This window comes from Cyanistes caeruleus, unplaced genomic scaffold (assembly GCF_971803275.1).
Source record: "Cyanistes caeruleus unplaced genomic scaffold, bCyaCae1.hap1.1 HAP1_SCAFFOLD_160, whole genome shotgun sequence".
NCBI classification, from domain to species: domain Eukaryota; kingdom Metazoa; phylum Chordata; class Aves; order Passeriformes; family Paridae; genus Cyanistes; species Cyanistes caeruleus.
In genome coordinates, this window is record NW_028255952.1 from 17,008 (window position 1) to 44,223 (window position 27,216).

General features: G+C 53.4%; 1 protein-coding gene across 1 annotated transcript in view; it reads right to left on the minus strand.

Annotated features, from left to right (window-relative positions):
* Positions 1–561: 561 nt before the first annotated feature.
* The window catches only part of LOC147645843 (maestro heat-like repeat-containing protein family member 7), a 150,048-nt gene continuing 123,393 nt past the window's right edge, over positions 562–27,216 (minus strand). The window contains exons 14-16 of the mRNA XM_086874192.1: positions 1,628–1,730; positions 1,291–1,347; positions 562–1,001 (exon numbers count right to left, since the gene is read on the minus strand). Coding sequence (XP_086730318.1) covers positions 802–1,001; positions 1,291–1,347; positions 1,628–1,730 — 360 coding nt within the window. The 3' untranslated portion in view covers positions 562–801. The remainder of the gene's footprint in view (positions 1,002–1,290; positions 1,348–1,627; positions 1,731–27,216) is intronic.

Below are 27,216 nucleotides of genomic sequence, written 5' to 3' on the forward strand. Positions count from 1 at the left end.
TTCTGCTGCAGGCCTGGGGGATATTTTGGGGCAGCACCGGAGCAGCCAGGTGTAAGGGACCAGGCGGCTGCCCGGGGGCTGCTTATGGCCTCTGACACCCAATTCCTCAGGGCTTCCCACCACCCCGGCTCCTCCAGGGCCTTCTGTCCCCTTGGAACCTCCTGCCACCCACTCCCTCACACATCCCCCTCGTGCCTTCCCACTGCCTTGTCCCGTCTGGGCCTCCGCAGCCCCTCATCCCTTCACGGCCTCCCAGCACCCCGTGCCCTCAGGGGCTCCCCCAGCCGGGCCCGGCAGCAGCGCCGCAGCCCTACAGGAGCTCCAGCAGCTCCTCAGCCATCACGGCACCAACACACGGGCAGCAGGACACAGATGGCGCTTCCTGCCTGCCACAGGGCTTGTGGCTTCAGCACAACCACCAAAGGCCAAGGGGCTTCTGGCCATTTGCCCTGCACCACTGAACGCCCCGGCAGGTTGCTGAACACAAGAACCCTTTTCCCTCTCTTCCCCTATGCCCCGCACACCCTGGGCAGCAAAAGAAAGGTCTTGGGACTCTTGTGGTTTATAACATATCCTATATTATTTACATACTAGATGGAAACGAAACAAAGAAAAGAACAATCTCTATGAAAAAAAAAATAACAGATGGCCCATGTGGCCCCAGAAGATAGAGCCTCTCAGCCCTAACATATCCTATATTATTTACATAGTAAAAAGAAGAGAAAAATGGAAAAGAACAACCCTTATGAAATAAAAAATCCTGGCTGGCCCATGTGGCCCCAGAAGACAGAGCCTCTCAGGTCAGCTCTGAGTACATCTCCAGCAGTGCAGCCAGCCCAGGCCCGACAGACGAGGCCGTGTCCTCCATGCCCTGAGGATTTGGTCTTGCATCCTCTGGAGAATGGAGTATCGGGCACTCTGGATGGCCCGGAGGACATACAGCGTTTCAAGTGCCAGGTCTGACACGGCACTGCTTCTGTCCTCTGTCAGGCGTTCGAGGGCTGCAAGAGAGACAAACAGAGCCACGGTCAGATCCCAGAGCTGTGGGGCCCAGCGAGAGCCCCCAGCCAGGGCCATGCCAGCCGGCTCTTGCCTTGGCCAGGAGGGAGCAGGGACCAAGGGGGTCAGCCCGAAGCTGCTGGCCACAAATGCCCCACGTGGCCCTGAAATCTCACTGTGCTCTGCCCACGCCGTCCCTCATCGGCACAGGGAGCAGAGCCCTCCACAGCCTGGCCAGGGCTTGCAGCTGCCCCCGACAGCCACCACTGTCAGCCTGCTGCCGTGGCTCACCTCTGCACAAGACCTGGAGCTCTGCCTGCTGCCCCCTCAGCTGCTCCCCGGCCATCCCTGAGAACACAGAGCTTGTCAGGGTCCCAGCAGCACAGCTCCCTGACAGCGGCGCTGCCAGCCCTGTGGCCACACGGCCTCCTGCCCCGGCAGGGCTCAGCCCGGGCCCTTGCCGCATCCTGACCCAGCCCAAGGGCACGGCTGCCAGAGGCCGGCAGCAGCAGCCCCGAGGGCAGCCGGGGCTCCAGGGCGCCGGGCCCGGGTGCCGCTGCCGGGGCAGCAGCCGGGGCTGGGGCCGAGCTGCGGCGGGGCGGGGAGGGAGCCCGGGCTCGGGACTCACCGATGACCCTGATGGCCGCCGCTCGCAGGGTCTCCTGTGGGTCCTGCAGGTACTGCAGGGCCCGGCGCAGGTGCTCGGCCAAGGGGATCCTGTGGTCGGCCAGCTGGAGAGAGCGGCAGGAGGGAAGGGTTGGCGCAGGCTCTGCCCCTCGGCCGGGCGCTGCTGCCTGCGGCCAGCCCCGGCCTCCCGTGCCCGGCCAGCCCTGAGGCCCGGCCAGCAGCCGCTGGCGCCGGGCTCTGGAGGGGGCAGAGGGCCGGCTGCTGCCCGGGGAGCCGCGGTGCCGGCCCGGCCCGCAGCCCCGCTGGGCCGGGGCTCCATCGGCACCCGGCTCGGGGCCACAGGGGGCTGGAGAAGAAGCCGTGCGGCCCCTGGCTGCAGCAGTGGGCAGAGGCACAGCTGCCAGCCCCACACACTGAGCACCGGGGCCAGGGGGCTTCTGTAGCCTGAGGCTGGCACTTCCAGGCTGCCCTTACCACGAGCCTGGCAAACTTCCACAGTTTCTCCTTCCTGACAGCTTTTTCCAGGTCTGTCCTCTTCAGAAAGCCAGCCGCGCGAAGGAGCGTTGTCCGAGAGGCCTGGGGAGCAGCAGAGAGCCGCAAATGGCCCCACAAGGCAGGGCACAGGAGTGTCCCAGTGCCAAGGGCTGGAGGAGGCTGCAGCCTGCAAGCCTGCGTCAGGGCAGGAGGCAGCTGAGCCCCCTGCCAAGGCGCAGCAGCAGCCCAGGAGTCCTCACCTCTGCCACATGCCGATTCTCATCTTGGCAGTGGAAAAAGAGTGGGAGCAGGCTCTGGTACACTCGTTCCTTCAGGGGCTTTCTTCCTTCTTCTTCTGCTGACATCATTCTTCGAAGGAGAGACATGGAGAGCAGCTGCACCTGGCTATCAGGCTGTATGAAAGGAAGGAAAAATGACCTCATCATTGGCTTCTTGTGGCCCACATTGGCGCAGGCCTGCAAATGCACAGGGCACAAAGTGTCCGGGCAGCAGGCAGTGGCCGTGGCTGGAGCACAGAGCCTTACATTGTCCAGGAGTTTCAGGAGCGGCTCAGCCAGCTGCAGGGCCCTGCGCCAGGATATTGGGGTGTCTTCTTTCAGGAAAATATAGCTCAGGAGAGCAATGCTCATCCTGGCCACGTCACTGTCCAAGTCCCACAGGAGGTGCACTAGTCTTCCTGTCAGGCTCTGAATTCTTTCGGCCTGTGCAGAACACAAGGGTGTGAAAGCCCGGGCAGCTGCCGCAGGGCCCAGAGGCCAAAGGGCTGTCCCAAAGCACTCGGGCAGCTGAAGCAGGAGGCAGGAGAGCTGCGAGGAGCTGCCTCAGCGCCCAAGGCAAAGGCCAGCCAAGGCCAAGTGACAGCATTGCCCAGCCTCATGCTGCCCACACAGCTTCAGCTGCTGCCCCCTTCTCACCATGGAGGGACGGTCCTTTAGCAGGAGGAGAGCCCTGAGAACCTGGTGATGCATCTCTGTGGAGTTGTACCACAGGTACTTATACAAGATCTCCATTAGGCTGTCACCACAGTCACTCAAGTCCAGGCAATCTAGGAGCTGAAAGGCACAGGGCAGTGAGAGGGGAGCCGGCCGGCAGGAGCCTGGAAGTGCGCAGGGCTGGGCCCAGGGAGCAGCACAGGGCGCAGGTGCCATCCCAGGCAGCTGTGGCTATGCCAGGGGACAGGGCTGGCAGGGAGCTGAGCGAGGTAGTGCTGGCCATCAGGCTCACCTCCACAAGGAATGCCATGGCAGAGACATCCCAGTGTGGCAACGGTTTGCTGAGCACCTCAAGCAGGTAGCTTAAGATGCTTTTGCACAAGTGGGCGGATGCACGGCGCATTACCCTGGAAGGCAGAAAATGGCAGAAAGAGTCTAAGCAAGGGTGCGAAAAACCTCTCCCAGGACTGATGGACACAGTTGTCCTATTGCCCCAGCACCCTGTGAGGGTATTTGGGCCCGTGAGATGTGGCTGCTCCTGGGCACCCTCCTCTCACAGCCTTTTGCAGTCTCCTTGGCCATCCCTCGGTGACGAGGCCCTCAGGCCCATGGCCACGGGGACTGTGGGGGGCATCCCGGGCAGGGGGCACAAATGTCAGAGGCAGTGGGGAGAAGGGGGGCTCACCTGGCCAGCAGACCCACGGCATAGTGGTGGGTGTCAGCACAGAGCAGCGTGTCCCAGCCACGCTTGCGTTCCATTGCCACCACCACATGCTCCAAGTGGAGACTGCAGAGCAGGGCCTTCAGGGTCTGCACTGCAAACCTGTGTGCACAGCAAAGCCCAGGTGACGCTGGGAGTGCTGGCTCCGAGGCTGGGGAAGTGGCAGGGACAGGAGGAGTGGCATGGAGCACCTGTTGGGGCTGGTGGAGAGGCCGTGTTGCTCCTGGCATTCCTTCCAGAAGGTATGGACGTCCTCTGTCATATACAAAGTACTGAAGTACGTTTGGAAGAGGAGATGCACGAAGAGGCGGGGGAAATAGACTGTGAGGATCTGTGGGCAACAGGGCCCCTGGAGGATCTTCCACATCACCAGAGTTGCCTGCAGAGGACAAAGCAGCCCGAGACAGCGCTCAGTGCCGGGGCGTCCGTGTGGCAGGGCCTGAGCGTGGCAGGGAGAGGCCGGGGCAGACGCAGGGGGAGCAGCGGGCCTGGTGGCCCTGAAGCTGCCCCTAGGCCAGGTTTGTGGCCAGTGCCTGAAGCAGGGAGATGCAGTGGGGGAAGGAGGCAACAGAGCTGCTGGAGAGGCGGCCGGCCTTGCGGTGAGCAAAGGCCAGCTCCAGAAACTCACAGTCAGGGAAAAGACAGCCGCCTTGTCCCCATCAGAGGTGCCCAGGTTTTTCTGCGGCCAGCTCCCCACCACATTGATGAGGAGCGGTGTCACTTCCTCTGAAATCCAGGGCGAGAGCAAGATGGTCGTCCACATGGCCATAGCAGCTCTGCGGGGTCAGACACAGCACCGTGGGCTGGGCAGCAGCGGGGAGCTGAGCTGGCCGCCAGCTCTGCCTGTGCCCACTGGCCCTGAGCGGCAGCAGCAGCCAGGCAGCCCAGCCCTGTGGGGACAGGCCCCTGAGGGGCAGGCTGGCAGCACGGCAGCGGGCTCGGGGGCCGACTTTGTAGCAGGGCTGGCAAAGGGAGCAGCCAGAGGGCCCTGCAAGTCTGTGTTGCTCACAGCCCTGGGCCGGGCTGTACAGGGTGATGGGCTGGGGAGCCCTGAGGCCTCGGGGCAGCTGGGCCCCCTACCTGTCACACGTTGGGGCCACCCGCAGGAGAGTGATGGCCACATCATCGGGCTCTGCCTCGGCCACTTGCATCAGGGCCCAGTCCATCCTGTGCTCAGCAGCCTCATTGGCCATGAGCCACTGGTGGATGTACCTCACCACGCCGGGCACCTGGAGAAGGCACAGGGAGACTTGGAATGCTAGCAGAGGGAGTCAGCAATGTGCCCAGCTTCTTCCCCAGACAAGTGCTTCTCTTCCAGCCCACTGCCATGGCCTCAAAAGCTTCAAGTGAGCAGCAGGCGTGGCTTGGGAAAGCCAAGCAATTGCTGGAGGATCAAAGGCTGGCCACAGGCTGCTTACTTGCTCTGGATTGAAAAGAGCCGTCTCTACAAGCAGATCCAGCTGGGCAGCGCTGCTCTGTTCTACCAAGACCTCTGAGGATGCTTTGACCTCAGTGTCCATAGGTCTGGACTCTTCCTTGCCAATTCTCGTGATGTATTGGTAAAGAAACTGTAGGAGAAGGGCAGGAAGGCAGGGAAGTTGCATGGAGTGCTCCAAGTGCAGTGCTGGGCTGAGCAGTGCCAGCAGGCCCAGCGCAGGTGGGGATGGCTGCAGGTACCTGCGCTGCTCTGCGGAAGCGGCCACGGGCGGTGTCCTGCTCTTGTGTGCCGTCCATGGCTGCATCTGGCAAAGAGCAGCCAGAGCTGAGGGGCTGCGGGAGAGGCCGGAGAGCACAGCCCAGCCCTGCGTTCCCCAGGCAGGGACAGTCCCGGGATGCCCCAGGGGATGCAGCACGGCCACTGCTGCGGGGGCAGCCCCAGCCCCTTTTTTGTGCTGTCCATGGGTGTGTGTCCACAGGACAGTGTGGGATGGGATGAGATGGGATGCAATGGGATGGGATGGGGCCAAGATGGCCGCAGGCACCAGCCCTGTGGCCCAGCTCTGCCACTCACCCTCCTCCAGCGGCTGCAACTGCTGCACCTCTTCGGTCTCTGGTGCTGGGGCAGCTCCAGGGCCTTCTTCCTCGACCTCCTCCTCCTCCTCCTCCACCCAGGCCAGCTTGGGCACTCTTGGGGGTCGCTGCTCCCTGTCTTCTTTCGGACTCTCCCATCCTTTCCATAGGAACAGCACCAGGGGATGGCATGGCATGCAATGGGATGGGGCCAAGCTGGCAACAGGCACTAGCCCTAAGGCCGAGCTCTGCAACTCACCCTCCTGTGGTGCCTGGAACTCCTGCACCTCTTCAGACTCCTGTGCCAGGACAGCTCCAGAGCCTTCTTCTTCCTGCTCCTCAAGCCAGGCCAACTTGGGCACTCTTGGGGGTCGCTGCTCCATGGCAGTGACTGGATTTATGGCTGCTTGCAGGAGAGATGGCTCGGAAAAGCTCAGAGTCAGCAAGTCCTGCAGTCGTGCCTGGAAGGCACCTGCAAGACTCAAGTCCTGGCAAGATTGCAAGACAGCGAGTCCTGCACTTGGGTCTTGAGGGCTCCTGCCACAAGGACAGGAGGCTCCTCGACAGGGACTGTGGTCTGGTCTCAAGGGCAGAGACTGCAGGGATGGGCGACACGTCGGAAAAGCTCCGGGTCACCAAGTCCCACGGTCTGCCCTCAAGAGAACCTTAAGAAGGAAGCCTCGGGAAGGCCACAAGTCAGCAAGACCTGTGGTCTGGCCTCGAGGTCACCTGTAGGAATAGTGCTTCAGAAAAGCTCCAGGTCCGACACAAAGGAGTGTACTGTGCGGGGGCTCCTCACAGCACCGCTCTGGCGCGTCCTGACCCGTCGCGTGCACCGAGCACTGTGGCGTGGCCCTGTCACCGCCAGCTCCTATGTCAGCACGTGTCACAAAGGGCCCTTTGACATCTGCTCCCGTTGCCACCATCCCACGGTGACCGTGCTGCAGCGTGTCACAAAGGGCCCTTGCACACCCTGCCCTCCGCCCTGGGGCCGCCCCCATCCCCCCCCAAGTGGCCCAGCTTGGAAGGAATCCCTTGCCCAAAGTGTCTAAGACAGCCTGACGGGATCTTTAGGAACAGCTTGTTAGAAATGAAATGGAGGCAAATTTATCAATAAGAATTTTATTGAAAACTTTGTAAAATTTACTCATGGAAATGTCTCAGTGTTGAGAGACAGGTGTCTGCTAGGGAGGGCAGGAGCCTCCCTTGGAATGAAAAATGTAGACCCCCTCCCTCCAAATTATGATAATCCTGAAATCAAGGGGCTCTCAGGCAGAGATCTGGGATAGGAATAACAGTTCTTTACTAGTATTTATAACCAGGCAAACAAACAACAATAACTACAGCGTTAGCAAGAAAACAGAACCAGGGACCCCGTGACAGCTTTCTGGGCTGAGACGGGAAAGGATGGAGGAGAGGCTTTGTTTCACAAACCCCCTCGGGTTGGCAGTCAGTGCTGGTGCTCCTGCAGGGCTCTGAGGAACACTCAGCTGGAACAGCAGGGATGAGCTGAGATCCCGGGCCAGTGGCTGAGGTGGATCAGCAGCTCCGTGGCGGTGGCTGGCACTGCCACACGTCCCGGCAGGACAGGGGGTGCGAGGCCACCAACGAAGAGGGAAGAAGGAGAAGAAGCAGCAGCTCCATCTGGGTGATGGCGAAATTCCCTTCTCCCCACCACAACAGCTCTGCACCCAAAGTGTTCTTCTCCGAAGCTGAAGAAGCCACCAAACTGTCCCCACCCTCCCCTTTTCCTGCCCCCTTCCCTCCCTGGGCCCAGCCAAACTCTTTGTTTTTCCTCAAGCAGCCACCAAGTACCCGCAGTTAAGTTTTCCCTGCAAGTCATGAGTAAAAATTCCACAGGCAAGCCAGAACTAAATCGAAAATAAAGGACACCTAACCCCCAACACCTGTAAGTTGTATCTTGAGAGTCAGCCAGGATCTTTGTTTGCCAGAACCACCTCTGAAGTTTAATCAAGGCATTAGTCATCAAAATTATTTTGAAAATTTAAAGATCAAAGTAGCCAAAATACTCAATGTAACTAATTGCTGGGTATGTTCTCAGCTCCGGTTGGGAGGAATGGGGTTCCCTCGGAGGGCTCACCCTGTGGGGTGGCCAAAACTCTGTCAATGGGCTCTGACTTGTAACGGATCCAGTGCAGGGACACTGACAGAAAACTGTGCTGTGGAACACAGGAATGCAATTGTCAGTTTTACAGGATTGACTGAGATTTCCCTTCAGGAGAAACCAAGCCATGTTCTAGTTGGAGGCCACAATGTGAAAGGATTTCTGTGCTTTACCATCACAAGCTTACTCATTCTTTTTCCTCACTCTCATTCACGTTAGGAACAATAATTCTGTTGTCCATGGAGCTGGCACCTTTTGAATTCCAGAATAATGTCCCCAAGGCCCTTTGCTGTTCAGCTTTACCGCGCTGTCTGTGGCTAACAAGGCTTGCTGGGGTCCTTTTCCCTTCGGTTGGAGAGGTGCCGGGTCCCAGTCCCTGAGGGACAGCCAGGCTCCTGGCTGGAATTGGTGTGGAAGTCCCTCAGGGTCACATCAGCCTTCACATGGAGCCCCGTGGATCTGAGCATTTTCCAAAGGGTCCGTTGGGGCAAACAGGGAGATTTGGTCTGGCAGGGTCTGTAAAACAATATCCCATCCCATCGACTTGTTCTGGCAGAGAACACTTGGCTGCAGGGACATATTCCCATTGTTCCTGCCCAGGTCTCAGGATTCCAACAGTGTTGTCTTTGCCCAGAGCTGTTCCTTCAGCTGGCTCGGGAGGGCCATTTGGCCTCTGGACCCACACTCTGGCTCCTTTATTAGGACTGCTGGGTCCATAGCTTTTATCTCCACAAATGGAGGTGATTTGAGGTGGATGTCCTTTTTTTACAATTGTTTTTAAAACTGCAATATTGATAACTGTATTACCCTGCATTGTGGTGGAAAACCAAATCTTGTTCACTATTGTTTAACAGACTTACTTCAATTTCTCCTTGATAATCTGCATCAATTCCTCCTCCCATGACATGAGCCCTTTGCAAGGCCAAGCTCCAATGAGCAGTTATCAAACCAAAGTGTCCTGGAGGAATCTGAATTCTTATTCCTGTATTGTAAACTCTCATTTGCTTCTGATTTCTCCTAATGAATTCCAGTGCATGAAGGTCCAGCCCTGCAGCCTCTGGGGTGGCCCTGGCAGGGGCCATCACAGCCAGAACAATTTCCCAGGCGGTCCAAGTCTCACTGTCCATGGCTGTGTTTGCAAATTGGGTGCAGCCGTGCACACCCAGGGGTTTCCATTTCCCAGTGGGCCCATTGTTAAGGGCATGGAGCCCATCTGGGAGATGGGTTCTCCACCGGGACAGGTTCCCATCTCCTCGTTTTATCAACTGCTCTTTTAAGAGCCTCTCCAGCCATGGAACCAATCCTGCCATTTTTGGATAATGTGGTACATGAAAAACCCAGCAGTTTTAATCTCTGTATTTTTCCCAGGAACAGACAAAGCATTCCACATCACAGCATCAGCAAACCATATAAAAACAGCCAACTTCACCCCTTCCTCCTTTATTCTGTGTATACAATTCACAAAGTTTACCATTGACATTTGGGTCTTTGCTAGTCCTTTTTTGTAGGGTATTTAGTGTTACAGTGAGCAAGCTAAGCTCACAAATTAGTATTGTCAACATTATTGCACATTATCAATTTTTAATTTTGGATATAAATATATATTATTGATTATTATTATCATTATTATAATTATTACTATTATTATCATTATTATTATCATCATCATCATTGTTGTTTTTGTTGTTTCACTTGCACAAACAAACCTGAGCTCAAGACTAAAACCTGCTGTACCTTCACATGGGAGCATTCCAAAAACAATTGTTCCTTCTCTTGGTGCTGTTTCCAGTGTGCTGTTAACAAAATCCATCCTCCTCTTCCCAAACCCACCAGTTCTTTTCCTTTTTCCACATGCAATTTTTGGCTGCATTCTAAGACTGATTTACTAAAATATGGATATGGTCTAGTATCACTATCCAACTGAGACAGACAAAGACTCTTGAACTGGTTCAGGGTTAAAAAGTGTATGATTATTAGCAGCGCTGGGCCGATGTGTCAGATCACCCCTTAATACACACGGCCCCGAATACAGGTGAATACAGGCTTTTTATTTCCAGAAATATGGAACACAAATGCATATTCATAACCCCGTTGCCACCCACACTCTGCTTCCTATGCTAATTAGGAAAAAAGCAATTAAGCATGCGTAGTTTGTTCCTTGAAATGGGTTGGTGGTCCTTTTATGAGGAGGGGTGAGAGAAGGGAGGGAAGGGATATGGCTCTTCCTCCTTCTGACCTTTCTACCTTTTCAATGCAAAGTGACAAATGGACCCTTGGCTGGGCTCCTAGTTTCATGTCTTCCAGGAGTTTCTGATTTGCAATTCTCTTCTGTTCTTCAAGTTCCTTACCAGATTCATTGCTTCTCATTATAAGCCCAGCTGAACAAGCATAGAGTTGACAGACAATTAGTTATTAGCCAATGATTAACCTCTATTTTAGCAAAGCTTCTCTAGCTCCCTTTAATTTTAGCAAGGCCCATCTATTTATTTTATTTAGATTTAGCAAGGCTTCTTTCTAATAAAGGCCTCAGCTTCTCTAAAATCTTAAATTCTTCAAAGTTTATGTCTCAGAGTTTTGACTGCTTTAAGGATCCAATGGAACCTCCATAGCCCCTGGCACCCCCAGAGTTCTGGCTGAGATGAAAAGATGACTGGGGAAATAAAGAAACACCTTCTGAAGCTGGTGATAGAAACTAAGATGCCGGCTCTTGCCACTGGCTTGGGCAAGAAGAAGGGCCAGACCCAGTGGGGATACTCAATTATCTCCCTTTGAACTGATGTTTAGAATTCCTTATCTTGGTAATCCTCAGCCTTGAGAATTACCTGGGGGTAGGGATAAAGGATATCTATTGGAAACAATATGTAGCCTGCATAGTGTCTCTTGTAAAAGCTCTTTGACAAGAAGCTCAGCTAGCACAGAGCCTGCCTTTAGACTTTGCTGTTCACAACATCCAGCCAGGAAATTGAGTCCTAGTGAAGGAGTAGAGAGAAGCAGCAGCAGCAGCAGCAAAGTAGTGTAGACCTGTGCAAGTGTTGCTGAGCACAGAAACAGCCGTCAGGAGAGCTGAACACGGGTAGAGCCATCCCTCTCGAGTCAAGGTCTCTAAGGCCCCAGAAATTCAGACATCTCAGCTAGAGGAGAAGCTCGGCAGGCTGCCACTGATGCTCCACAAGAGGGGACTGGAGCAGTAGCCAGGCCATCAACATCAGGGGAAGCCCCGTGTGCCTCCCACAGCCTGGCTGCTGAAATAGTTTGTGTGGGCATCCCTTCTCTCAAATCTCCAGTCATTAGAGGCCAATCCTCACTGTCATTGTTTTCTTTATGTTAAAGCTCTTTCTGTGCCTTCACTCGCCTTTACAGGTCGTGTAAAGACAACATGAAAGTAAAAGTTAAGTTAGGAAATTAAATTACACCATTAAAATGTTTGTCTTAATAATCTTACCTTGATATTGTCAGCCACTTGAAGTTGAAGCCAAAAGTAGAAAAGTAATTTTTAACCATAGGAGAAGAAGTAGCAAATCCTTTTACCTGAAAAATTGTGAAGTCTGTGGAAGGCCAGGAAGATCTGAAGACTGGCTGTGGGTGGCCAGCCCAGTCAAACCTAAACAACGAGTTAAGTCCATAATAAACAGGATTTTGAGATGAAGAAGGAAGTCTATGGTGGCTTCATTCTTCTGAAAAAAAGCATTTACTGTCTAAATAGAACAAGAAGCACATACGTGGGAAAAAGCATTTTTGACCAGACTTTAGGTTCAGAGTGTTAGACCCCCAGCTTCCCTCCTTATAATTGTTTCAGATATCAAGGCAAATAGAATCAAATGTTTGTTAAGGTCACTACCAGCAGCTAAGCAAGGTGTTCCTTCCATAATTACCAAAAAGATTTTGAAGGCTATAAAGCAGAGGGGAAAGAGAAGGTTTTTTGGAGCCCTTATTTTTAAGCTGCCCCCAAAACAATTCCACAAGCAGGACACGTGTTGTCCGTGATGATCAGTAGAAGTAGCAACACTGAAACAAAACTCAAATCCTTTGTAATAGGTTCTGGTCCAGATCCAACAAAACAGATTTAAATGGAACTGCAGGTAGAAGCCTCGTGTGACAGCTTAGAAATGCAAACACTGTCAGCAGAAGAAGGGAGAGTGTGGCAAATTAAATGATAGCTAAAAGGTGGTGAAACAAATTACAAAAGCAATGGGAAAGTTAACTCATGTATCAGTCCAAACATGGAAAGAATGAGAATAAGAGGTGTTTTCGTGGTTATCTAGTAAACTGTGGGTTTAACAAATGCTTTTCTTGTGCTGTAGCAACTCTTATCTTTTAGCATGCATGATCCCTTGCTTAGTACAATTTCTTCAACATTTGATAAAGAGGATGCAGGTAGTAGCCATAGCTACTAATCCAGGAATAGCTACAAAAGGACAGAAATTGATGTCACTGCAAATAATTGCAAAACAAAAAAGAAAATCGAGGAATAGGAAATAAAGTCAATGATAACCAAAGTTTGTAAAGACAATTAGTAAGAAATTTTTTTTAAAAAGAGAGGTTGAGAGGAATGAGAGATTTGTCTTTAAAAACAAGCTGTGGGTCTGCTGGTAAATAAAACTAGCACTGAGAGATAAAAGAAACAATGGGAAGGATTCCTCTGATTGATGAATGGAAAAAAGATATTTGCCTTTACAAACAAACTGTAAGTTTGCTGATAAATGAAATTTGATACTGAAAGATGAAAGAAACAATGGGGGAAAACCATAAATTCCATAAGAATTAAAAATGAAGAAGAAGGGTTATACATTAGAGGGGAATCTTAGGTATCAGGCACTCCGGGGAGTCTGGACCTCTCAAGTACCTCAGCCAATGGGGAAAGAGACAGGGACGTGGCTGGGAAATTCGGATAAATAGGAGGCTGTGTCCTCCAAAAATTTGAGAGACCCCAGGAGAATGGCCCATGGCCTCTCCCTTTATTCAAATCAAGTAAAAGGACTCCTCTGTCTCCTTTTTAGACATAAACCTCTGGTGTTTGTAGATGAATTTTCCTGACAAGGCCAACAACAGACTGGAATGGAAAAATCAGCATCAGAAACGTGTGAGATGGAAAACTTTTGGCTGTTTGAGATAAAAAATGTGGACTAAAAATCTCTATGGCAAAGAACAACCTTTCTCACAAGGATTACTTGTAGAAAAAGTGATGCAGGTGTTGGAATGACAGCCAGTGCCCTCAGCAAAGACAATTCCCTCTCCTGTGGGCTCCAGAAACCACACGTGAACGTGGCACTCATCCTGATTAATCCCAAAGCACTTCTCTGCAAGAAGCACTAGAGAAGTGCATGGGGCAAGAGTTCTGCAAGTGCCAGGTTCTCGTGCAGCAGAAAAGTTGTAAAATCTGAAAGATTCTAGCAACCACAAAAAATCCATCATTTATGGCTTGTAAATATTCCAGTGAATCTCAGTTACTTCTGGGTAAAATCAAACACCAAGTAGGTTTCATAACAAAATCCCAGTTTGTCTGTTCCTGTTTGTGGCAGAGGATGAGGTTACAAGCTGGCCAGCTGAAGAAGCCAAGGAAAATCTCCACTTCCCTGTCATATTTTCCTACTGACACAGGAATGAAGACCAAGAATTTGGCTCATTGGAGGGGTAAAACCAGAGGATGGGTGAGGGTTTGCATCCTAAGACTTCCTTTGCTAGAGTACAAAGAGTTTAGCTGTGCGTGGATCTCCTTGCTAAACCTCTTTGTTTTCAAACTCCATTCCTCCATGGCAGAACTGAACAAGCTCCGTATGTCAGAGCTTCAAGTTCCAAGCTGTGTGCTGAGTTAATTGTAATGGATCCATTAGCAGTGCGTGGGGTTGCTGCCATGAGGAGCTCAGGTGGCTTCTTGAGATGAAAATCAATGTGCCCTTTGTCCCAGCTCCATGTGTCCTGGGACAGCCCTGGCTCCACGGGAGCACACGGAGTGTTCTCGTGCCATTTCTAAATGAAAATTGAACCTCCTCAAGAAGCCAGGCCAAAGTCACCAGACAGCAGTCACAAAAAGGAATTTAGGCACTTTGCTGGGTGTTGATCTAACAGCTACCACCTTCCCAAAGTCCAGGCTCCACTAAACAAGGCTCTTTCCTCTGTCAGCAGCCTTGCACTTGGTTGTGTTTGATACACGTACAGAAGAAGAAAAAGCCACTTGCACTGTGGAAACTTGAGCTGCAGCTGTGCAGTAAGTTGTGCTCAGTAGCTGACCAGCTGATTTAATTCTGAGTGGGTATTAGACAGAAGATACTACAATAAAATTTCACAGGACAGCTATCAAGTATCTAAAAGATACAGTATTCTGTTATTTTCTACCTCCAGTATTGCCAGCACACAGCTTAAGGAAGAAAGGTATTTACCAACCAGCACAAAAGAAAAAAATAAAAATGAACAAAGGATTTTTAAGGGTATCACAGCAATGGCCACCAGGCATTTTCCAGCTTTGCAGGATATCAGTTCAAAGTCAATCTAAACAAGCCAGCATATGTCTAGCAAGAAAGAAATCACAGTTCTTGTGTGTTCCTAAACCCAAGCTTTGCTATATCAAACATGGATGGTATCATTTTCCAGCTCTCAATAGAAATGTCATAATTTATAAAGTAACAAAACCTCATGCATAGAAATAGATTAGTAAGGTAGGTAGGTAGGTGGGTAGGTAGGTGGATAGATAGATAGATAGATAGATAGATAGATAGATAGATAGATAAATAGATAGACAGATAGATAGATAGACAGATAGATATCGAAAGAAAAATACGTTGACAATGCAGATAGAGATATTTGAATGCACTTGCCTGCATAACTTTGTATAGAAAGGGATGAAGAAGTGAGAGGTTATTCTTTTCCACACATGGAAAACCCTCTTTTTTCCAGTAGAATCAGCTTCCTCCCTCAATGACCACCAGGCTCCCTGAAGACCCCACCAAGAAGGCCCTGTGATCCCTATGGCCTGTGCATGCAGCACTTCAAGAAAGCAATGCCTGCCTCTTAATACTACAGGGGTGTTCAAGAGATTTATTCCCAGCCATGGTGACAAGATGAAGAAACTGAAGCCAGTTACTGTAAAAGGCCTGAACCAGCAGCACCACAAAGCACAGCCAAAAGCAGCAGGTCCCACACGGTGTCCCACAATCATGGCCCAAGCGGCTGCAGATCCTCCTTCAACCCCAGCTGCATTGCAGTCCCACTGAGCACCAAGAAGAAAAGGGCCTTTGTGAGAGCAAGCAAACTTAACCCTCTGCCAGGACACAAATTCAGAGGGCAAAAAATTGAAAAACCCCACAGCATCAGCCACACTTCCCAATGAAAAGGGTTGGAACTCTCTGCCCCTCCATACTTCCCCAGCAGGTTTACAAAGGGAACTGGGATCTAAGCTGTGCCCTCCAAACCAAGACAGCCATCCTCCCTTCAGGGTGAGAAGCCATGGCCTCAGTTCTAGCCCCGGGTACCTCCTGTGCCCCAGAGAATGGCTGTGGCTGTAAATGTGTGTTTGGCTGCAGCACAGGGCCAGGGTGAAGCTCGGCAGCCTCATCAGAGCCCACGGCCACGGCCCTTCCCTGCCGGGGCCCTCACCTGGCCCGGCCCGGCCCGGCCCGAGCAGCCCGGACTGGCCTCAAGGGATGGGCTCTGCCTGCCCGCTGTGCCCACAGGCCGGGCCCAAGGGCTCGCAAGAGGCTTCCTCCCAGCTCTGCAAAACCTCAGCCAAGAGTGTCCCCTTTGCTGTGCTGAGAAGAGGAAAAAACCCTCTCAATTTAACCCCGCTGCACACCTCATGGGGGATCCCTGCACACCTTAGCAGAGAGCCCAAATTAGCCCTGGGTGCCTCATGAGGTGCAGGCCCAGGTGATACCACTGAAGGAAATGTGCCCTCACAGCCCAGGGACGCTCAGCATGGGCTCCCCCAGCCCCTCGTGGCCCCACCACTGGTCATGGCAGCCCCTGCCTGGCTCCTGCCTGCCCACACTGTGGGCACACCCGGCTGCTCCTGGACATGGAGCTCAGCCAGGGCTGGTGCCATGAGGGCTTTGCTGGTGGTACCAGCCAGACACTGAGGTGAAAGCTCCATCTCTTTATTGGAACAAAAACCATGGGCCAAGCCCTGCTCAGGTGGACAGGGGCTGCCCAATTTCAGTCCTGGCCAGGGACCAGGGCCAGGGGGCTCAGGGGCAGAGGGTCTCACTTTGCAGGTGTGGGTCTTGGGACGCCCTCAAGACAGGGATGCAGCTGCAGCAGAGCAGATGGAGACAGAGGTGAAGAGTGGGGATGAGAGGTCAGCTTCTCGGTGATTAAAGTCTTTGGCTGCTGTTCTGAAGGTGCAGAGGTGCTCCTGTGGAGAGAGGAGGTGGCTGAGGCCCCCAGCTGCCGCTGGCACGCAGGGACCCTCCTGCACAGCAGGGCCCAGAGCGGCCAAGGCTCCCCAGCACGGCTGGAGCTGCTGGCACAGCTTGGCCCAGCTGGACAGCTGCCCCTCAAGGCCCCGGCGAGCAGGGGATGGCTCTGGGCAGGGTCCCTGGCCAGGAGCGGGCCTCAGAGCGCCTCTGCCTTTCAAGGGCAATCTTGTCCCCGCTCTTTCTCCTGCCCACCTTGCTTTGCCTCTGCCAGCTGCTCCTGGGGCTGCTCTTGGCCAGGCAGCCTCAGTGGGAGCCAGCACTGGCTGCAGCCCCAGCGGGCTCCCCAGGACAAGGCCCAGCAATTAAGAGGCCAATTAAAGGCCTGGGCAGCAGCAGAACTCTTGGCAGAGTTATTTGGACAACCACTGACTATCTACAGGTCCACAGCAGCCTCACTGGGAATGTTTCCAGACTATGAGCAGCCTTTCAAGAAGCTGTTTGAGGCCGAGATCAGCAAAACACTCTCCCTTTTCTCTTCCAGCAATACCAGAGTCCAGCATAGCACATCAGCAGGAAAAGTGCTCCACCAGCCACACTGGCCATTAACTTAATCAAACCATGTGTTCCCTGGTAGAAAACTCTTCTCATGCTCTCCCAGATCTTCTGAGCATGTCTTGTGGTGCCGGCTGCATCTGTGGGAGCAATGGGCAGCGTGAGCCTGTGCTGTGCTCCACTGCTGAGCTGGCAGCATGCTGGATACGGCCAGGACGTTCTCTGTTTCCCCCAGAGCTGGGGCCTGCAGGCACCTTGCCACCCCTTGGCACAGGCTGTGCCCCCCAACAGAGCCCAGAAAGCTGAGAGCAGAGCCCGGGGGCAGCACAGCTGCTTGGGCAGTGGCTCCTTCCAGGGACACGGGCCAAACCTATCCCTGAGCAGCCACTGCCACTCCTGACCCTTCCTTCCCTGTGACAGCTCCCCCAGCCCAAAAAGAAAAAAAATGTCCAAAAGTTCCTTTGTTTATTCCCATTACCTGGAGGGTCCTGTATATAGTAATGGTCATGAGGATCTGACTATTTTCAATTTTTTTTATTTATTTATTTTTTTTATTTTTTTTTTAATTTTTTTTTTTTATATTGAGACAGATGAGGCAGCCATATTGTTTTTAGATTTGGTAGGTTTGTTTTTTTTTTTTTTCTTAGTATGATTGTTTTCTTATAAATCCACATGTTAACTTATTTTTATTTAGATATTTTTGATTCCTAAGCAATTATCTTGACAATCTGTTGTTCACTTCTTAGTTAATGTTCTATCTATAAACAATTTTGATTCTGTTTTTATAGTAATAAAAAGATCTCAGAAAGCTGTATTTTTAATTTTGTTCACATTCTCTCTCCCCGCTCCCAACATTCACTATGATACTTTTGGAAACATCCCTGAGGATAGCTAGAGTTATTTGGGAAATGCTTGGCTTAACCTGGGAAATGGATTATTATTTTTGCTGCTCTAAACCTACATTGTTCCAAGCTTCACAGCCACTGTCCTGATGGATGCCTGTGTGAATTAAAACAATGTTTGTGAGACAGCTGAAGAGCTCAGACTTCAGGGATTAAAATACCTTGGAGAAGGAGGAGGAGGAAAGGGTAAAACAGCCTGTTTCCATGGCTGTTTTTTCATTTCTAGTATGCCAGAAGTATGGTAGGCTACAGCTGTCTCCAAATGTCATTGAATTAGAGAAAAACTCTCTCCAGGGCAAATGATGCAACACTTTGCCTCACAATCCATCAGCCTTAATTACAGTGAGAGGAAGGTCTTAATTATAATGTGATTAGAGCATATCAACATTGTGTGAATGGCAAGAATTTGCTTGTCAACAGATGAATATGTCCCACTGAAGAATGAACAAAATCTGCCTTTACTTGGAAGAAAGGAGACATGGAGCAATGCAGTATTTGGATTTTATCCAGTGGTAAATGGGGCAAGAAGCTGTAACAACTCACCTGTTTTACAGAACACAAGCACTGATACAGCCAATAGTGCACCCACACTGAAGGGATCCTCAGAACATTGCTTTATTTCTTAACAATGAATGGGAGCAAAATGCTGGCATTTATCTGAGCTGGAAGCCCTGTTCCTCTCCTGTTTCTCCTTGAGCACACTGTTCTCTGCAGACTTCACTGTGCAGCCCATCAATCCTCTCTTGGCCAACAGCTAAATGGCACAACTACCAAAACACAGGTGCCAGCATCATCACCCCAGCATTATTCCAGCACTGCTCTGCTGGTGCACAGCAGCACAGAATGGCTTGGCTTGGAAGGGACATTTAAAGGCCATCTAGTGCAGTGCCCTGCAGTGAGCAGGGACACCTTTGGATCAGGTTGCTCAGAGCATGAGCTTGAATGTCAGCAGGGATGGATGCCCACCTCTCTGGGCAACCTGTGCCAGGGTTTCAAAACCCACAGTGTAAAAATACATCTTCATTAGGTCTAGTCTGAATCTACCATCTTTTAGATTGAAAACATTCCTCCTCAGTCTTGTCACAACAGGCCCTACTGAAAATTCTGTCCTGTCTTTTCTAAAAGCTCCCTTAAAGTACTGAAAGGTAGCAATCAGGTCTGCGTGGAGCCTTCCCTCTTCCAGGCTGAACACCCCCAGCTATCCCAGCCTGTCTCCAAAGCAGAGGGGCTCCAGCCCTCAAAGCATTCTGTCCCTCCTCTGGACTAGCTCCAACAGGACCATGTCCTTTCTGTGCTGGGCACCCAGAGGTGGATGCAGTACTCCAGGTGGGCTCACACCAGAGCAGAGGGGTGGTGGAATCACCTCCTTCAAGCTGCTGGGCAGCCTCCTTTGGAGGCACATGGCTGGCTCATGTCCAGCCTCTCTCCTTGCAGCAGCCACAAGTCCTTCTCAGCAGGGCTGCTCTCCATCCCTTCATCCCCCAGCCTGTGAGATCAGCTGGGCTGGGACCCTGTCATAGCCCTTGGACAGAGCTGCTGGGCAGGATGAGCTCCCTGGTGAAGAAGGCAGATCCCACTCCCCACACAATTCCACGCTGGCCATGAGGTCACAGCAGCCTGTGGGGTGACAGCAGGCTGAGGTGACAGCAGGCTCTGAGGTCACAGAGGTCCCAGAGCCCCGTGGTTGCACAGCACCACGAGGACCAAGCAGTCAGTCCTTGACCACGACTGTTGCGGCAGCAGCGGCGGCGGCAGCAGCGGTGCTGACATTGGGACAGCGGTGTCAGGACAGTGGTGGCAGCAAGAGCTGCAGGACTGGCAGAGGGCAAGGCACCATGGCCTTTGCTCTGCGCCTCCTCCTCCTGCTCCTCCTGGCAGTGGCCCTGCCTGACAGGGCTGCCCAGGCTGCTCCACAGAGAGCACAGGGAGAAGGTGAGCCCGCGGCCTGGCTTCCCTTTCCTGGGACAGCACTTCCTTCTCCTGGGAAGAGTTGGGGATGGTTTTCCACAGGGCTTTAGGGAGGGTTTCCGCTGTGAGAGGGAGAGAGTCCCCAGGGGCCCTGGGCTGGACCTGCTGCCTCTCCAGGGATGTTGCACAGGGCCTGCAAAGAGGGTGGAGAGTGACCAGAGCCAGCCCAGAGCTCCCCAGGCCCCTCTGCAGCTTTGGGCATGTCCATTGACATCTGCCCCCCACAGCCTTACCCAAACCCCTTGCAGTGCCCAGTTCCCTAAGGCAGAAGGGGATCCCAGTGCACCATGGACATGGTTCTGATCTGTGCTTCTTTCTAGATTGGGATCATGACTTGAATTATTTGGGATCACTGGTGAATGAGACTGTGAAAATCTCAGAGAATGCTGGAGGTAAGTTCTGAATTGCCACTTGTACTGACAGAATAATCTGTCAAGGTGGGAAGTGCTCACTTATGTGCCGTTTGCATTAAGGTCGTGTGAGGGTTAAAGGATTCTGGAAATTTTTCTCTGCTCCCTTCTGGAGCCCTGAGTGATCCCCCAGCATTGCTGTCAGTGGGAGGAAGGAGCATTTAGCTGTCAATCTACCTGTGTGCAATGCCAGTGTCTCCTTCCATGCGCTCTGTGCAGCCACGGAGAGGAGCAGAGAGGGAAGGGGCTGTGCCCAGGGCTGTGCCTTGCGCAGCTCCTTTGCCAGCCCCAGGGAGCCTGAGTATATCCTACAGAGCCACGGGAGCTCTTCTGTCCTGCCTTTCCTTGCAGCCAAGCCTCTTGCTGAAGGTGATCTGGCTTCCCAACCCACATCCAGGACTGAGGCTCTGGGAGATGGCGAGGGTAGGTGAAGGCCTTTCCCCCTGGGAGAGCTGCCAGCTCAGAGCCCAAAGCTCAGCCAGGGTAGCATCGCTGCAGGTGCCAGGACAGAGCCGTGCACGTGTGTGCCCCCGTCCTGCGCCATCCCCTCACCTCTCCCGTGGCTCAGTGCTGCCTGTGCAGATGAGCAGAGATGACAGAAGCTTCTGTGGCTGTTGAGTTACAGGTGTGTCTGCAGCGAGGACTTTCCCAGCTCCTGGGTTGGTAACTGTACGCAAGCCCGGCTCCCATCGCAGGGGTGAGTGGTGTGTCCCTCCTGACCCCACAGGCTGAGCACTGCTTTTCTGGGATCCATTCCTGCAAAGGGGAACTATTTTCTCTTAAGGTCCTCCAAGTGGAAAGAACAAAGCTACAGGACACCAGAAACCCCATGTGCCATCAAAACCCATGAGGGAAATGCTAAAGAAAATGCTGCAGGGAGGACAAGGTGGGTCCATGTCCCTCAGCCTTCTCTTGAGACTCAGCAGCCAGGGGCTTTCTTTGCACAGCAGGAAGCGGATCCATGGCAGCCTCGCTGCCCCACTGTTGCTTTCCTGGCCTGCAGGGCTGTTTCCCAGCCTGGCCTGGCTGCAGCTTCTCCCCAGCCTCTGCAGAAAGGCATTTGGCATCAGCAGGCAGGGAGCCCAAAGTGCAGCAAGGGTCATGCTCACACTGAGATCCCCTGCAATTTCTCGGTCCCCAGGTAGATAAGAAAGGGCAGCTGTTTTGATAGTGTAGGCCCTGGCCAATGCCAAAAAATTTTCAGGGATTCTTGATCCTTAACCATGCCTTTGACAAGCATTGCCTCCTGAAGTTTCCCCAGTGGGGAATGGTTCCATCTGATCCAGCTGCCCCTTTCTGCAGAAGTGGACAGAGCGGCTGTGCTGAAGGCGGCGTTTCCCGGAGGAAGCAGTGGCCCATGGGCAGCCTCTGCTGCAGGAAGGGAGGCCATGCCAGGCACAGTCACAGGAGGTAATTGCTGTGCCTCTGGGCCTGAGCCCTGCTGAGGCTTGAGCTGCCATCTCTGCTGCTTGGCAGTGCAGGCACAGCCCGGCCAAGACCGGCACAGCCCAGAGGAATTATCCCCAGCAGGCTCAGGGCACTCGGCTACTGAGCAGTCCTGCTGGGGTCCATCCATGGGAGACACGTCCCAAAACCTGGCAGGGACTGCAAAGGGGTGCCCGTGGTGGGGAATGGGCAGAGGGGGAGGCCAAGGCTCCAGTGTGTCCTGAGAGGGCCTGGATCTGCCCCCTTGGGCTGGGAGAGCTGTCCCAGGGAAAAGAGGGATGGAGACAGAGAGGAAGGCAGGAAGGGAGGGAGAGAGGGCAGGAGTGAGGGAGGGATAGTTGTGCAACTGCCTGCTGCAGTTTTTCCTCATTGCTTTAGCAAGACTTTCAGCTGTAGCCGTGAGAGAGCCCCAATGGGCCTTGGGCTGCTCCAGCCACCTCTACCAGGGATGTTGCACAGGGACTGTAAAGAGCTTGGAGAGTGACCAGACACCAACCCAGAGGTCCTCTGGCCCCTGTGCAGCTTTGGCCATTGTCCTTTGACATTTGGCACCCAGGGTCTTACCCGACACCCTTGCAGTGCCCAGTTGTCAAAAGTAGAAGGGGATCTCAGCACACCATGGCAGGGTTCTGATCTGGGCTCCCTTCTAGATTGGAATCACAACTTGCATTATCCAGAGGCTCTGCTAGATGATGGCTTGAAACACTTGAGAAATGCTGGAGGTAAGTTCTCAATGGTCCTTTCCTGGCAGAATAAGCAGTTTCAATGTCCTGGCACCACTGCAGGTGTCAGGACAGAGACATACACATGTGTGCCCTTGCCCTTCGCTATCCCCTCACCACTCCCGTGGCTCAGTGCTGCCTGTGCAGATGAGCAGAGGTGACAGAAGCTTCTGTGGCTGTTGAGTTACAGGTGTGTCTGCAGGCAGGACTTTCCCAGGTCCTGGGTTGGTAACTGTACGCAAGCCCGGCTCCCATCACAGGGGTGAGTGGTGTGTCCCTCCTGACCCCACAGGATGAGCACTGGTTTTCTGGGATCCATTCCTGCAAAGGGGAACTATTTTCTCTTAAGGTCCTCCAAGTGGAAAGAACAAAGCTGCAGGACACCAGAAACTCCATGTGCCATCAAAACCCATGAAACAAATGCTGAAGGAAATGCTGGAGGGAGGACAAGGTGGGTCCATGTCCCTCAGCCTTCTCCTGAGACTCAGCAGCCAGGACCCCTGCTCTGGCCCTGTCACCCCCCACCAGGGATGTTGCACAGGGACTGCAAAGAGGGTGGAGAGTGACCAGGATCCAGCCCAGAGCTCCCCAGGCCCCTCTGCAGCTTTGGCCATGCCCATTGACATCTGGTACTCATGATCTAACCCAAACCCCTTGCAGTGCCCACTACCCCCAGGCAGAAGTGGATCCCAGCACAGCATGGACGTGGCTCTGATCTGTACTGGCTTCTAGACTGGGATCAGGACATGGATTACCTGGAGGCCCGGCTAGATGACAGCTGGCAAGACTTGGAGAATGCTGGAGGCAAGTTCTCAATGTGCTTTTCCTGATGGAATAATGTCAAGGTGGCAAGAGCTCACTCATGTGCCATATCCCTTAACATAATCTCAGGGCTGAAGGATTCTGGAAGCCTTGCCCTGCTCCCTTCTGGAGCCTTGAGTGATCCCCCAGCATCGCTGTCAGTGGGAGGAAGGAGCATTTAGCTGTCAATCTTCTTCCCATGTGCAATGCCAGTGTCTCCTTCCATGTGCTCTGTGCAGCCACGGAGAGGAGCAGAGAGGGAAGGGGCTGGGCCCAGGGCTGTGCCTTGTGCAGCTCCTTTGCCAGCCCCAGGGAGCCTGAGGATCTCCTACAGAGCCACGGGAGCTCTTCTGTCCTGCCTTTTCTTGCAGCCAAGCCACTTGGTGAAGGTGATCTGGCTTCCCAACCCACGTCCAGGACTGAGGCTCTGGGAGATGGCGAGGGTAGGTGAAGGCCTTTCCCCCTGGGAGAGCTGCCAGCTCAGAGCCCAAAGCTCAGCCAGGGCAGCATCGCTGCAGGTGTCAGGACAGAGCCGTGCACGTGTGTGCCCTCACCCTGCACGATCCCCTCACTACTGCTCAGAATTGGCAGCTTTTTGGAGGAGGGAGGGCCCTGGCGCTGGCCCAAAAGCCAAGGCATTTTTTGAACCTTATCCCCGTATTTGACAAGCATGAGGTCCTGAAAATGCCAGCACCCAAATCAAGAACTTCTCCATCTGGTTCAGCTGTGCCTCTTCCTTTCTCAAGGGATGGACCAAAAGACCATGCAGGTGGAGACGTTTCCCAGAGGAAGCAGTGGCTCATTGGCAGGAAAGAAGGCGATGCCAGGCACAGGCCCAGACACAGGAGGTAATTGCTGTGCTGGGCTCAGCCCTTGGCAGGGCTGTGTGCCAGCAGCTCTTCCCCTAGGGCTGGCCCTCGCATGACCCAGCAGCAGCCAAAGCTGGAGGCACCTCGGCTTCCAGGCCTCTGGAGCTCGTTTCCAGCTCCTGGGAAATGGGACTCATGCACCAACATCTATCCCACTGCAGCTGCTCCCAGAGGTAGCCGTGAGCGCCCAGAGGCCCGAGGCACAGGAGCAGCCCCGAGCGGGAGCCCTGCCACGAGCCCAGGGCCACAGCCAGCCCTGGCTCCCAACTGGGCAGGGGCTGCACTGGCCCCTGACAGGGCCTGGCTCTGTCCCCTTGGGCTGGGGGAGATGTCATGGAGAAGGGAGGGTCAGGGGTGGCAGTGGCTGCTCAGGGATGGGTTTGGCCGTGTCCCTGGAAGGAGCCACTGCCCAAGCAGCTGTGCTGTCCCCCGGGCTCTGCTCCCGGCCTTCTGGGCTCTGTTGGGTGGCACAGCCTGTGCCAAGGGTCAACAAGATGCCTGCAGGCCCCAGCTCTGGGGGAAACAGAGAACATCCTGGACATACCCACCGTGCTGCCAGCTCAGCAGCGCAGCACAGCACAGGCTGTCACTGCCCATTGCTCCCACAGATGCAGCCAGCACCACAACACGTGTTCCCAATTCCCAGAAGGACATCAGAAGAAGTTTCTGTCAGGGAACACGCTGTTGGCCAGAAATAATGGCAGGCCTGATTTGTTTGGTGCATTTACTCGTTTTATGTGGTGTTGGAATCTGGTATTGCTGGAAGACAAAACGGTGAGTGTTTTGTTCATCTTTCCCTCAAACAGCTTCTTTTGAAAGTCTATTGTAGAATAGAAACATTCCCAGTGAGGCTGCTGTGGACCTGTAGATAGTCAGTGGTTGTCCAAATAACTCTGCCAAGAGTTCTGCTGCTGCCCAGGCCTTTAATTGGCCTCTTAATTGCTGGGCCTTGTCCTGGGGAGCCCGCTGGGGCTGCAGCCAGTGCTGGCTCCCACTGAGGCTGCCTGGCCAAGAGCAGCCCCAGGAGCAGCGGGCAGAGGCAAAGCAAGGTGGGCAGGAGAAAGAGCGGGGACGAGATTGCCCTTGAAAGGCAGAGGCGCTCTGGGGCCCGCTCCTGGCCAGGGACCCTGCCCAGAGCCATCCCCTGCTCGCCGGGGCCTTGAGGGGCAGCTGTCCAGCTGGGCCAAGCTGTGCCAGCAGCTCCAGCCGTGCTGGGGAGCCTTGGCCGCTCTGGGCCCTGCTGTGCAGGAGGGTCCCTGCGTGGCAGCGGCAGCTGGGGGCCTCAGCCACCTCCTCTCTCCACAGGAGCACCTCTGCACCTCCAGATGTCCTGCCAAACACGTTAGTCTGGGAGACCTGCACCTGTCATCCTCCATCTGCAAGCCAGTGTCCGTTGTCCCTGCCACAGCTGCATTATCAGCTTATTGCTGTGCCGCCACCACCCAGAACAGGACCCTCTGTCCCTGCAGGTGCTGGCCCTGGTGCCTGGCCAGGCCTGAATGTGGGCCCCTCCTGCCAGGGAAGGGCTTGAGCAACACCTTTGGGCTTCTGCTCTGGGCTCTGGCTGGTACCACCAGCACTGGCACAGCTGCTTGGCTGGCCACAGCCTTGGCTGGGCAGGCAGCAGCCGGGCATGGGGCACCATGTTGACTTTGTTTTTCATTTGTAGAAATTAGAAACTTTTAGAACTCTTTAGAATTATTATTGGTAGAAAGTAAACCCCAAATATGTCTTCCCAATTTCCATAGTTCTTTAGGATTTTTCAAATTAGTTTTAGAATTCTGAAAAGGCAACCGCGTTTTGTCTTTGCTTTTCATTTTTAGAAATATTTAGAAATATTTTTTGTAGAAAGAAATCTACAAATATTTTTTTACTTATTTCCATAGTAGTTCAGGATTTTTCAAGGTAGTTTTAGAATTCAGATAATCTTGGAACATTTTACACTTCTAGAATAAAAACTGAAATTGCATTCAATTGGTGATCTTTATTCTAGGAAGAACTAAGACACCCCAAAACACCCAGCCTACTGGAGAGGCTCTTTTCCCGCTGGAGATTTGTACCTAGTTTCAACAACTAACCTAAGACCTTTCCCCAGATATTTTTTGGGACTTCTGACAAGCTCCCCTCTTAGGCTTCAGAGGGAATCTTTGAGCACAGTGAGAATCTCCCGCTGTGCAGGAGGGTCCCTGTGTGCCAGCTGCAGCTGGGACCTCAGCCATCTCCTCTCTCAATAGGTGCCCCTCTGCAGCTTCACAAGAAAGGCCAAACACCTCCCTCAGGGACACCTGCACCGCACATTTCACATCTCCATGCCCATGCCCAATGTCCCTGGCACAGCTGCATTACCAGCTTGCTGCTGTGCAGATGCTGCCACCACCCACAGCAAGGCCCTGTGTCCCTGAAGGGACCCGCCCTGCTCTGTGGCCTGGACTGAAGGTGGGTCCCTCCTGCCAGGGCAGGGCCCAGCACAGCTCTTCTGTTCCAATAAAGAGATGGAGCTCTCACCCCAGTGTCTGGCTGGTACCACCAGCAAAGCCCACACAGCACCAGCCCTGGCTGAGCCCCATGTCCAGGAGCAGGCAGGGCTGACCAGAGTGTGGGTGGCAGGAGCCAGGCAGGGGCTACTGTGACCAGCAGCGGGGCACTGAGGGGCTGGGGGAGTCGGTGTTGAGCGTCCCTGGGATGAGGGCACATTTCCTTCAGTGGCATCACCTGGGCCTGGACCTCCTCCAGTGCCAAGCCCAGGAAAAGAGGAAACCATCAAGAGCATCTCCTGAGACACCGCCTGACCAGCAATGTCAGCAGGCAAAACCAAGGTTTTGTTTAGCAATGACCCTTTGAAGAAGTCAAAGACTGACAGTCAGGGCAGTCCAGTAGTACAGATGGGAGTACTTCCCTCTGGGAAGGGGCTCCTGTCACTTCACAGTCTCCATCCCCCGCCGGGAACCGCAGAACTCCGGCCAGCCCTGCTCCCCCGTGCCCCTGTCCAGCCTGGGGAGAGGATGAACCGGAGCCCTGTGACCTCTTCAAAAGCCAGAAACCAAAGAGAAAGAGAAATTCCCGGGATTAACTTTTAAAGGGTGGTGTTCACAGGTTGATGTCACTTTTCAATGGGCAAAACTACTGTCAGAATTTTGAAGTCTCAAACAGCAGATGAACTGAAGAACCTGCCCTAGCTCTTCCAAACAGGGAAAAAGAATTTGAATTTTATGTGGGTGTTGAACAGAAGCAGGCCAAAGGAGTTCTAGTGCAAGAACACTACAGGGCAGTTCTTGAAGACCAATGGCCC